At 41.1% G+C, this 13,443-nt stretch overlaps 1 protein-coding gene across 1 annotated transcript in view; it reads right to left on the bottom strand.

The window, feature by feature from the left end:
- afap1l1a (actin filament associated protein 1-like 1a) overlaps window positions 1-11,196 on the bottom strand; it is a 195,505-nt gene extending 184,309 nt beyond the window's left edge. The window contains exon 1 of the mRNA XM_048543076.2: window positions 11,045-11,196. Within this exon, the coding sequence (XP_048399033.1) occupies window positions 11,045-11,060 (16 nt within the window). The 5' untranslated portion in view covers window positions 11,061-11,196. The remainder of the gene's footprint in view (window positions 1-11,044) is intronic.
- Between the last annotated feature and the right edge of the window lie 2,247 nt (window positions 11,197-13,443).

Here is a 13,443-nt window from a genome sequence, read left to right as displayed (position 1 = left end):
GAAAGCTGACAGAAAGCAAAAAGCAGACATCACAAAGCAGCAAGAGATTCTAACTCAAGTTTGTTAGCCACTCTGAAGCATGAGCAGAACATCATGGGATTGATCATCAAGCAGGCCTTCTTTTGAGCAAGGAAGAGATTGGGAACTTCTAGCTATTCATCATTGTAGACATTCTGTTGACATCATTCAAGGCAATCTGAGCTCAGTACTAGCCAGAGAACTGAGTTCTCATCTCAAGACCAATCTGAAAATAAAGGAACTTCTTTGACAAAGAGGTTGAGCCACAAGAAATTGACTTGCAGTGTTAGAACATTGAACCAGTTCGAGACGAGGCACAGCATCATCTTCCAGACAGCAGGACATAAGAGTGTAGTGGCCTGGGAAACATTGAAAAATGACTGGATCTAATGTTCTTGCCCACTAGCTGAGCAAGTAGGCATCTAAAGCTATTTTTAACATGGTTGAAACAAAACTGTTTTACTGTCTTTTGCCAGACTGCTCTGGTGGTTAAAGGTCAAATGTGGAGCAAGGAATAGGTCGCTGCACCAACATGGATGGCATCAAAATCTGACACTTTTTGTGACAGGAAAGTCCAAGAAGCCATGTTGCTTTGTGAATGTCATTTGTTGACTTATATAGTACCAAATCATCATCCCTTCTCACACTGCCATTGCTAGCTCAAGAGAGGTTCACATTGATATTCTTGCCTCCCAGGGCCACAAACAGCATTTTGCCAATGAATCAAGGAATGATTAGGAATATGAAAACACACTATTGATGGCAGTTGACCTTTTAGGTTATCAAAGACATCAACAAGAACCAAAAGTACAACACAGTGGTGGTACAGGCCACATCCATAACAAAGATAGCACAGCAAACATGTTTCACTGCAATGATTATCACATTTACCTGAGTTCAGAACACTGACCAGAAAAATGCGACTGAGTTTTTCCTGGAGTTTGACCCTGATTATTTCAATGCCTTTTACAATGTCAGACCATTGTAAAAGGTGTTAAAAATGAGTAACGACCTTGGGCTCATATTTACCACTTTAATGTGTTTTGTTTGGCATTTTTCTGACATAAAACATGTTTGTTAGCAAATTCAAGGTGCATTAGGGTCCCTTTGCCTGTCTCAAAGTGCCACTTAAAATGAATTTGAGAGCAGTTCCCCTGGGATTCAATTCATCAGGACCTTACTGAACATGATTTTGCTTAATATATACTACCTAACAGCGAACTTGAAGTTTGTTCAACCCGTGACTGTTGTCATGGTTTCCATCAGTGATAAGTCTGTGACAATCTAGCAGGCTCCAGCAGCGGAACAGAGGAAAATCCTTTCCAGAAATGATGCAGCAACTTGAAAATCTCAGCACAGTTGTCCGCGCTGGTTTTATTTTAATCACTTTTGAAAATGGCCCAGTGAATTGACATTTTAAATTGGGAACTATTTTAATGAATCCCAAAGCAAGACCTCATTCACTGTCTCCTTCACTGCCCCCTCCCCTCCTCAACCCATAGGTCTATATATGATACATCTCTATAGCATGTAAGACAGGGGCCCAGACCTTCTATCCCAGAGATAGAAACACGGCCAGTACACCAGAAAATATCTTAGTTTGGAAGCACTGTGGATACATACATTTCTTTTACTTTTACCTTTGAAAGAAAAATGAATATGCATCCATGAGTGAGGAAACATGTGAGCAGTGAGGAGGAAACAGTTCGTTAGGAAACAGTGAGCAGTAGGCCTGCACTCATAAGTGCAGACATAGCTTTTTTTTCTGAAGGTATTAGGCACAGAATAACAGCTTTGATCTCACCGTCCCTGCCCTGCAGCAACAGTTAACTGAGCAGAGGCCAATAAGCTCAGAATGGACTAGAAGTCAATGCTTTATAATTCCCTGTGTGCCTGACATGTGCTGTATGTATTTGCTGCATCATTGGAGAAGACCTCTCAACATGATTATGAGAATACATGATCAATTATTACAAAAATTATCAAGTAAAAAGAAAGAAAAGTCTTTTGAAATGCACAATTTAGGTAAAAGATGAAGGAATGGATGCTTGTACAGGATATTGGAGACAACTTCTTCCTATGAAACTATATACTTCAGGATAGCAATAAAGAATATTTGAAAAAAAAGTATTACACTTTCATTTGTACAGGTAATATATGACAAGATATTTGTGATTGCCATTTCACATTTCCTCATGGGATATGGATGAAAATATGTGAAGAATTCTCTTCGCTGTAACTAACTCACCTGCAGAATTTTATGCAATATTTTGTAGGATAGTTTAAAGATTGATCATATGCTATTAAAAAAAAACTTAACGTGTGCTTTTAAATAGATGTTCATGGCCAGAAAATCTGCAAAATACGATTTGCGCAGCAGTACAAGCAAGGTTCAATGAGCCAGCCATTTCACACTAACTGTGGCTGGTGAAGTATCAGGTGAAATATCAGGAACCATCTGCTGCAAAGGAATGATATTCACAGCCTGATGTAAATCATGAATGTGAAATGCTAATATACTATTTAAAAATATAGCAAAAGAAAGAGTAAAGTAACTATGGATTCCTCCAATCAGAGTTGAAGCATCCAATGTCAGGTTACAGAAAATAGCATGTGAAATACTGCTGTTTTATAAAAGCTTGAAAAGCGTAAGGTTATATTTGTTCTCAATGGTTATTTTGCACATTTTAATGTTACGTAGCAAGTCACATAGAGAATCTCTAAAAATAGAAATAGATTATTGATGATGACTATTGGGGTACAACAAGGCAACAGGAAGATAATACAATGCAGTTTTTCCACTGGTTTCTTACATCATCACACCCAGCCAGCAATCCCCTAACATGCATCATGTGCTTTCTATACGTAATCCACTTCTAAGAGATTACATAATACTGCTCATCACAGGAGGAGATAGTCCTCTATAACCTTAGTCAATTGTAGTAAAGAATGCATACTCAGTGCCTGTCCTGAGAAGGCAAAAATGTTATGAATCTGATCAACAACAATCAGTTTACATTTAAAACTTTGATTCTTTGTGTATCCAACCAAAAACAGAACATGATATGACACTTTGTATTGTGCTTCTGCAGTGTCTACTGCTTGTATGAAAGAATTTTTTTGAGTCTCATGTCAAGTATCTGATCGAACTGATAGTCTCACAATAGTTAATTGTTTGAGTTAAATGTCTATAATTTTAGGAACCATGTGAAAGAAAGAATATGGTTTTGTGACCTTTCACACACCTGGCTTTTCCCTCTATGTGAGGTCAAACATGTCTTTCATTTCCCATCAGTAAAGGTACCATAGAAGGAATTCCCACAGTTACGTAGAAAACCTGGTTTTCATGCCCAGATCAGATGCACAGAAGCAGGAGAAATCCTGATTCCACCAACGTGATCTTTAAAAACAGTTGCCTGAACTTTCCATTGGCAGTCCAGAAAATGCAGTTTGGGCAGGGCAATCCATGAAGACGGGAGGCTGTTGCCAGATTCCAAAGTGAGCTGGACAGAAAGCCAAAGCCTGCCTGGGGCCTCCAATGATGTGTACAAACATTAAAACACAAAGCATTCTTCCCAATCTCAGTCCTTCCGTCCCTCCCTGTTATCTCCATGCCACATCCAATCAAAACCATGCCAACCCTACTTCATTGGGCCCTCATCACCCCTGTAGAAATTTAGGCCTGCTACCACCCCATGACCCTTTATTTTCTCCGTCACCTTTGGCCCTCTACCTATCTCTGATGCCAAATTAGTGCCAATTCCACCCACCAACCCAGCCCTTTCACCTAGCATGCAACTTTGAGTATGGACATACCCCAAAGTACAATGGAGAACAAATATTGTTCTAATATGTAAAATTCAATATCCCACACTGTACTCCATTCAGAAAAACACTCTCATTCAGAAAAAACACATTTTGCCAGATCTTGATCAGTCAATAGTTCCTGGCAGGTTGAACATATCTAGGTTTACGCATCAATTATGCAGAGTCTTCTTCATAGTCCCAAAGGAAATCTATCGGCCCCGTCCTCAAAAGGATTCCTAGTTCCACCCCCAAGTGATACCCAGTGCCTCACTTCCAAAAGATCGATGACACCCATTCCAAGTTTTAGAAGGACCATGTCCACAGGGGTACCTCAGCTCCCCAAAGAAGTACCCTAGCTTTTCAAAAGAAGTGTGCTGAGAACCAATACTTCCTTGATTTTTGTTTCGGTGCATGAACCTCTGAGGTCCGTGTCCAGCGGACTTAACCATTGGTATGCACGGAACCTCAGAGTAGTTGCATGGCATAAATAGAACATTGTTAAGAACAGATCTGCTTTTACCTTGTTGAATTTCCACCCTCTGGCTTCTGGATAAAGCTATTCCAAAATTTAGTTTCCATGAACAATTGCTGCTCATTTAAATGGCAGGCTAACTCCAGGAACTATGCAAGCACACATTACAGATCACCTCCAACCCCACTCCATGTGAAAATGAGAACTGCCAAGTTTGGGAATGAGGCTTTGGATTTTCAATATTTTCTGCTACAATGGAGATACATTCTGTCATGGGGAAAATTGAGGTCAGAATGTTCAGTAAAGTGAAACAAAGCCTGATGCTAATATTTTTAAATGATCTTAACAAAGACAAAATAGTTTAGCTTTCAGATATTCTACAACATTAAAATGTGCTATCTAAATGCTAGTTGTTGTTAGCTGTTAGGAATGTCTTTTTTCTTAAATACATTCATGGGATGTGGGTGTAGGAGGCTGGGCCAGCATATATTGCCCATCGTTAATGAATCAGAGGGCACTCAAGAGTCAGGCATATTGCTATGGATTTAGAGTCACATGCCAACCATGCGGAGCAAGAATGACAGATATTCTTCTCTCAAGGGCATTAGTGAACCAAATCGGTTTTTCCCAAAATCGGCAATATTTACATGGCCATCATTGGGTTAGCTTTTCATTCCAGATTTTTATTGAATTATAATTTCACCAGCTGCCAGGATGAGATTCAACCCATTCTCACCAGAACATTTGCCTGGGTCACTGGCTGATTACTCACCCAATGACACTGATGTTGCCAATTTCATACCTCACACATTTTACAAGTAGAAGCATATTGCAATCAAAATTTCATACATCAAGTATGCTGATTGCAAATTACTTTGTTTCTGTAAATTTATACCATTACTTATACTTGGACTGGAGGATGTGCTGCATTTTCTAATGGGTCAGGTCAGGCATGTGAGTGATACAGACTAACTGATAATCTGCTAAGCAAACAGGCAGCCTGGCTAAGTATTTGACAAACTACTCTATTTAAATCTAATGTAGAAACAAACACCCTGTTCCCCTCAACATCAACCCAGAAGAACAGCAGGCACTGAAATGTTTACTGAAACGTTGCATTGCCAACAGAGAGATAATACGTGATTTTGACACGACATGATGCTCAAATTCCTGATCCTTTCCTAACTTGAATCCTTGGATAATTGAACTGTGGAGAGGAATGCAAGTTCTGCAAATCTCTCATGACTCCTTTTTGTGACAATGTGTGGTGGGATGGATCAGCAAGATAGGGGAAAGTGGTGAAGAAATAGCAAAAGGTCTAAAACAGACACCATAGATGGCTGCAACAGAAGCAGAAATAAATGCTTGAAAAAGCAGATAGCTGTGCAGTAGCAGAATATAAAAAAACCTCCTGTTTAGCAGGCACATAACCAAATAAAAAAAGAGAAATCTGGGACACAGTTATGGCAGCCAAAACAGAGCAAAGTGCAGTCAACTTCAGGGAAACTGACCTGGATGCCCTGCTGGTTTTGATGCGTAGCTGGAGGGAGTGGTTGTTTGGAATTGAAGGCAGGAAATCAGGAGGACATTGTGAGCATATATTGGAGTGAGTAAAGAGGAAATCATCTTCACTTCCTTGAGCACAATATTGTCAGAGGAAATTCAACAACCTCAGTATTGTGGCACATGGAAGTCAACCACTCCCTAGATTACTCCTTATAGTCCTCTTCTATTTCATTTGTCCTTAAGATGTCGTGGCTATGCCAACAGTTTATTGACCATTCAAATTGCCTTAGGAAAGGTTGGGCATGAGCTGCCTTCTTAAATGGCTTCAGGTGTAGGGACACCCCCAGTGCCATCAAGAAGGGAGTGCCATGTTTCCATGATTCTGTGTGACATTCCTTCTTTAATTATTTCAATGGTGCTGGAGGTCCATACACTGAACCAATAATCTGAATGTGGAACATCAGGCAACAGACAGAAGGATGTCCAGTATATCCTTGGAGTCAGGCTGCCAATCTGAAGGAATTGAAGGGATTGTGTGGCTGGTGCATTCTTGTGAAATGACAGTTCGTAGTGAGTTTTCTCTCCTTTTGGTGTACCTTTAGTCTTCTTGTCTCTATCATTATTCTTCCTCCTTTAGCTGTATAGGACACGTGGGACAGTGAGGATAAATTTGGATTACTCTGATAAAAAGCAGGCAATGAAGTTGTTGACTTCTATAATTCTAAGACAACCAGCTCACCTAATCAATTGCAACTTACATTTCCTTCATCACAACTTGTTACTGCTTCAGAAAATTTGTCTTCACTGTTGTCACTTTTTTTACAGATTTATCTTGGACATTTTCTCAAGTTCAATGAAATGGCCATGCCAATAACAGACTTCAAATCTGCTTTGCTTCATCCTTTTATTCTGTCCAATGCAATTGGCAGATTCTGAAACAGACTCCAGCTTCCAGTTGCTGGAGCATGTCACATACAATCACGTAATTTTCAACTTTTAAAAAAGGGGACCCAAATAAATTTTCATGAGATCAAAACAAGAATCTGAACTAACAGTGGTTTAATATGAACACATAAACAACAAACAGGTAAAGACTGTCTGGTTCATTCAGGCTGATCACATAAATCATAGAATCTCTGCAGTGTGGAAGCAAGCCACTCAGCCCATAGAGTCCACACCAATCCTCCGAAGAGCATCCACCAGATCCATACCCCCATCCTATCCCTGTAACCCTGCATTTCCCATGTGTAATCCACCTAGCCTGCACATTACTGAATACTATGGACAAATCATCATGACCAAACCATCTAACCTGCAAAACCTGTGATACCTAGTATAACAACATATACAGCCTCCACCTGAAATCACATGTTCTCATAGCAGAAGCAAAGAGGCAAAAAAGAGGGATCAATCTAAGGAAAAATCTCAAATTCCACATTGCTTCATTCAGGCAATCAAAACTCATTGGGAAAATTATTTTGGTCTTAAATTTACAGCAGAAGCTACTTTTTTCAAGATGTGATGAATGCACGAGCTGGAAAAGCATCCAACTATTACTTGAAGGAATTTAACAAATCAGAATCCATAGCATAATTCAGCAACCGGTTCCTGAGGTCAACTAATCTCTAGGAGAAGATTTACCTCTCAATATCTAACCTAGATCTCCCATTAGATAATTTAAATTCATAATCCTTGGTTCTTCATAAGTGGTTTAATTAGTGAAAACTACTAAAATGAGGCATAATCTAAGCCTTCATCCCCTTTAAAACCTCTATCAGATCATTTCAAACTCAATGGCTTTCGAAAGTGTAGCTTTCTGAAGGCTCTAGCCTAATTTGGTATGCAATTTTGGGTTTTGCCAGCTCCCTGAGGATGGGCTGAGGCTAAAAAGCATGATGGTTTAAGAAGGCTACATATGGTATACCCCTTAACATTAGCTTGTCAACATTAGAAAAGATGGCAGACAGCCCAGACTTACTTGAGCCAGTTAAACCACTGAGTAAAGGCCACTTCTTCTGCTGTTGTAATTCCACCAATGGTGAAGGACAGTTTTTTCACTGTCTGGTCCTCTTACAGCAACAGATAGCCCCTTGGCAACAGTACTGCATTCCATCAACAATACCCATGTACCCACATCACTGGGGCCTGGCTGACTGACCCCCATGCCATCAGATCCTGACCACCTGATTTTGAAGGTGTGTTTGACCATTGATATGCCCTGATCCTTCAGCAGCAGCCCCAATAGTCAACACTGGGCCTGGTGCTGTTGAGCTGCATGCCTTCTGATTGTCATCTTTAGCAGGAACAGTGTCTTTGCTACATTCCACCATTCTTTGCTACAGTCCAACAATAAGGTAAGCCTGGTGATACTAAAGTGGGTTCACTCTATAAGATTCTGTATGATGGAAATTAGTCTGGTAACCTTCCACAATACCATTTGCAAAGCTTTATTAATAGTCGTTATGAGAAGAGACCAAGGCTAGAAAATGTATTCCTAGTAGGGCCCAGTCTAGGTCTAATAAGAGGACTAAATAACAAGTTGTGTGACCAATTGTCTTCTGAATGGACTCCAACACCTTACACACTCTAGCTATTGCTTTGTGGCATTGTTTGTGTTCATTTCGGAGACAGATACACTAAAATTCCAAGACGCTCTTCTTTCTTCACCTTTTGTTAATCCTTTTCACTGACAGACATATTCATACTGTGCATTCTCCCTGCCCAATGCATAAAACTGCAATTTTCCAGATTAAACATAATTCAGTCATGAGTACAATCTCCCAACAATTAGGATCCAGATGATTTATAAAAATTCTCAGTTGCAGTGACCTTAACACCAATTCCTGCAGGATAACATTTGCAGCTGGTATCCAAACAAATCCAAATCCAACTCCAACCACCTTTTACCTCTAACTTGCCAGCCATTTTCAGATCATCACTTTTCCATTTTGAAAAAACTTCAACAGAAGTTTAGTTACTGTTCAATCTGCCCATACTCACATGTTAAATTAAAGTTACAACATAAAAGAGAAATGAATAGTGAAGGACAACTGGATATGGTCTGGTAACATGCATAAAGATCTCTTTGAGCAATTCAGTCATGCTTGCTCATTGCAAGGCTCAAAGCAGGCAAACATAGTGCTACCAATTAACTTAAGTGATAGTGTTGTCTTGAAGTGTAGTCCAGCACATATCATACTACATGGTGCTGCATATCTCAGCAAAGCACCCCTGCTAATGCTCAGTTAATTCCATTTCGCCAACAGCTCCTGCATCAGGTATCGGAACACTGAAGAAGAATCTCTGATTGAAAGAAAAGGTGTACAGTATGACAGCAAGCTCCAGGATTCTCTGATGAGACACTGGAGGGAATGCTGAGTGGTGACTAAATGTCTTTTATATTGAATGTTGGATTAAAGTTGATTCTGAATGGTCACTTGTGGTGACTTTTATTTCAACTATGTGGCTAAGTAGACACTGAGATAGAGAGTGACAGAGAGAGTATAAGGTATGCAACTGATACAGATTGGGGGGGGGTGGCTTTCTACCATTTTCAGTGGAATTGTAATCAAATTAGGTCATCACAACAGCCCACCTAGAAGACCAAGTAATAGTTGCCTCCATTCTTCCGTTTGTTTAACCTTCTGAACCACTTACCACTTCTTACAGATCTTGTTCTCAATTACTGTTGTACAAGACATGGTAGGCCAATGTGAGGGCCCAGCTTCCCCTTCCTCTTTGAACAGCTTGTCTTCATCTATGCTGATGCTGCTCCATCTCCCTCTCATGGACAAACAGAACAGTAACTACAGCACCCACAACTGAAAGCAAGTGGTCTGGCCACAATCATTAACATCAAAAATCATGGCCTTTACCAAATGTAACACCACCGCCTGTCAACTTCACTACCTTTAAACAACACCGCAAACCATCACAGACTCAGACAGAACTTGTAGAAAAGAAAATATTTAAACAGCTTTGGTAGCGGTTTCTCTCAGTTGCTCAAAACAATTTTGGCAAAATAAAAGGAGCCCTGGGGCAAAGTGTCTAGTATAAACTTCTCTAGGGTTTCTACCAACTATCTGCCAAAGTTAGTGGCCATTTGGAAATTCTTCTTGAGGCTCCTTGTGTTAAGCCCCAATGGGGACACATCTGAATCACGAAGTCCAACATCACCTTGTAATTGGAAACACTTGGCCACAACTGTTCCACAAATCAAACTACAATCATTCAATGATTCTCTACCCTCCTAGTAGTGTCAGACATAGCTCCATTAAAAACAGCATGTGTGGCAATGTTCCAAAACTTAGGACTGGAACGTTCTAATTTCATGAAAAAAAGTGTCTAACCCAACACGCAGAATAACAGTGAGGTCAAAAAACGAGGTGGGTGGGTAATCCGCTTTGAAAATGGGTCGAAGTGTATATGCTCAGAGATCCCTTGTTGCTGGGTGTTGGTCAGTGAGTCCGCTCAGTAGCAGTTAACACTATCCAGTCACCAGCTGCAATATTACTGCAGGGATAGACCCCTTGTGCTTATGGTATTTGCCGAAGTTTAAGTGTGTGGGCTACTGTAATTAAAACGCAATCTATCATTTCAAGAGATTGCGATAAAACGAATTTACAGCTATCATTTCCAGTCTCAGGCAGGGAGAGGAAATAATTTTTTTTCTTGTAGATGTATGAACTAAGTAACATGTTAGGATTATCAAATGCATGGACCAGCAGCGCTGGATTATTTCATCGACTCCATTGCCGAAATTAAAAATTAATTTGAACCTTACAATAACCCACCAAAAATATGTGTTTTCTGTTCTCTTTGACTGCTTCGGAGCCAAAGACAAAAAGACGGGGTGGGAGAGGACTAGAAAACAACATTCATCTTTTGCTTTAAAGTAAAACTTTGAGGAGAAAGAAAAGTGCAAATAAATCCCTACTAAGAATTGAGACAGCAGTGGCAATTTAAAGAAAATTAGGAGTCATCACACTCTCAGGTAAACTGTACTTTGCAACAAGTTGAGTCATTTTGGAACAAAAACACCTATTTTCCCATCACAATTAATGCAACTTCCAAAGTATTGTGTTTAAAGATTTAATACCTCCCATTAAGTTGTTTCAAATTAATTATTTTTTAAACTCCTGCACATGTTACGTTTTACTTTACTTCGAATTAAATGCTGTTTTCAAATTGGCTGTACCACCTTGTGATACAGAACTTCAAGTACTGAACACGGAAACTTACCACTGCTTTTCTCCATGGTTAATCAAAGCTCACGATTGCAAGGAATTGAAGACGGTGCAGTTCCATCGAACGTAGGAAAGTACAGCGCTGACAATGATCAGGACATCTAGTTCCTCACTCCCTGAGACAGTGAGCATCCTCCTAAAGTTTCTCTCAACTTTGTTCTCCTAAGGGCAACAATCGGAGAACTAACTCAGGGTACTAGCGCCCTCTTACACACGAACGGACAGTTGTGCGGAATTAAATTTTACGACTTCGAGCTTATCAGGAACATAGTACAAAGCTACTAAAGTAATTCACTCGACTAATTAATAGGGAATGAAAGGATATTTACAGCACAACCACTGAGTAAAATTGGCGATCGACAAGGACAAATGCAAACGAATACGTGTTCGCTTCAGAGCAATTAGATAAAACGTTGTCAGTTATAATGTTCTTATATAATAGAAGATGCCATAGTTCTCAGTTTGAAAATGTGAAGACTGCATCATACTGTGTCCTCCTTAACTCCACAAGGGACAGGCTTCTGGACAGTAAACCGTAAGATGAAATTCTTGGCCCTGTCTGCAGCGCTGCCCAGTTCCAGGCGCCCTGTTATGGAGAGGATATTATTAAGCTGGAGAAGGTTTGGGAGAGATTTATCAGGACGTTGGCAGGAATGGATGGTTTGAGTTATAAGGAGGGGCTGGATAGGGTCAGATTTTCTTCACCAAAGTATGAGGTTGAGGGGTGACATTATAGAGGTTTATAAAACCATGAAGGGTCTAGACAAGGTGAATGGCAGATGTCTTTCCCGTAGGATTGGGAATTTCATGACTAGAGGGCAGAGTTTTAAGGTGCGAGGAGAAAGATTTAAAAAAGACGGAGGGGCAGTTCTTTTGTGCAGAGAGTGTTTCATGTGTGGAATGAACTTCCAGAGGAACATTTAAAAGACATTTAGATAACTAGATGAATAGGACATGTTTGGAGGAATGTGGGCCAAGTGAGGCAGATGGGACAGGTTTGGTTTTGAAGTATGATCGGTATGGACAAGTTGGACAGAAAGTCCTGCTTCCTGCCCAAATACCTCTATGACTCCTTGAGTCTCTGACTCTGTGCTTGAATTTAAAGCTTTCCGTGGATGTTGGGTTAAATAGACTGCACTCACAATGGTTTGCCCACTTCATTATTAGCATCTCCCTGAATAGGAGATTCCACTCCTCTCTATCTAATTTTGTTTTGAAATGATAGCCAACATATTGTGCAGGTCTCTGCCCAACTCCCAGGCAGCAATCATGACATGTTCATCCTGCACTAGACTTCTGTGCAAACTTTATTCCAACCAGGAAACTACATGCAGCACATCAGAGTCTGGGAAGTCTCCATTGAGTAGCTCACCTTCTGGTTCCCGAATATAAGATAACAAAGAGTGGGGCTGGATGAACACAGCAGGCCAAGCGCAAAAGATGATGTTTCGGGCCTAGACCCTTCATCAGAAAAGGGGGATGGGGAGAGGATTCTGAAATAAATAGTGAGAGAGGGAGGTGGACTGAAGATGGATAGAGGAGAAGATAGGTGGAGAGGAGAGTATGGGTGGGGAGGTAGGGAGGGGATAGGTCAGTCCGGGGAGGATGGACAGGTCAAGAAGATGGGATGAGGTTAGTAGGTGGGAAATGGAGGTGCGGCTTGAGGTGGGAGTGGGGGATAGGTGAGAGGAAGAACAGGTTAGGCAGGCTGGGACAAGCTGGGCTGGTTTTGGGATGCAGTGGTGGGAAGGCAGATTTTGAAGCTGGTGAAATCCGTATTGATACCATTGGGCTGCAGGGTTCCCAAGCGGAATATGAGTTGCTGTTCCTGCAACCCAAGGGTGGCATCATTGTGGCAGTGCAGGGGGCCCAGGATGGGTATGTTGTGTAAGGAGTGGGAGGGGGAGTTGAAATGGTTCATGACTGCCTCATCCTGGGAGCAGATGCGGCAGAGGTGAAGGAATTGGGAATAGGGGATGGAATTTTTGCAGGAAGGTGGGTGGGAGAAGGGGTATTCCAGGTAGCTGTGGGAATCGGTGGGCTTGAAATGGACATTGGTTTGTAGGTGGTTGCCTGAGATGGTGACAGAAAGGTTCAGGACGGTAAGGGATGCGTTAGAGATGTATACTGCGTCCGCTGTACACGGTGTGGTTTCCTCTACATTGGGGAAATCAAGCGGAGGCTTGGGGACCGCTTTGCAGAACACCTCCGCTCAGTTCGCAGTAAAAAACTGCACCTTGCAGTCGTGAACCATTTCAACACCCCTCCCATTCCTTAGACGACATGACCATCATGGGCCTCCTGCAGTGCCATAATGATGCCACCTGTAGGTTGCAGGAACAGCAACTCATATTCCGCTTGGGAACCCTGCAGCCCAATGGTATGAATGTGGAT

Source organism: Stegostoma tigrinum, chromosome 13 (genome assembly GCF_030684315.1).
Source record: "Stegostoma tigrinum isolate sSteTig4 chromosome 13, sSteTig4.hap1, whole genome shotgun sequence".
Lineage (NCBI taxonomy): Eukaryota > Metazoa > Chordata > Chondrichthyes > Orectolobiformes > Stegostomatidae > Stegostoma > Stegostoma tigrinum.
This window is presented reverse-complemented; position numbering and strand designations above follow the sequence as displayed.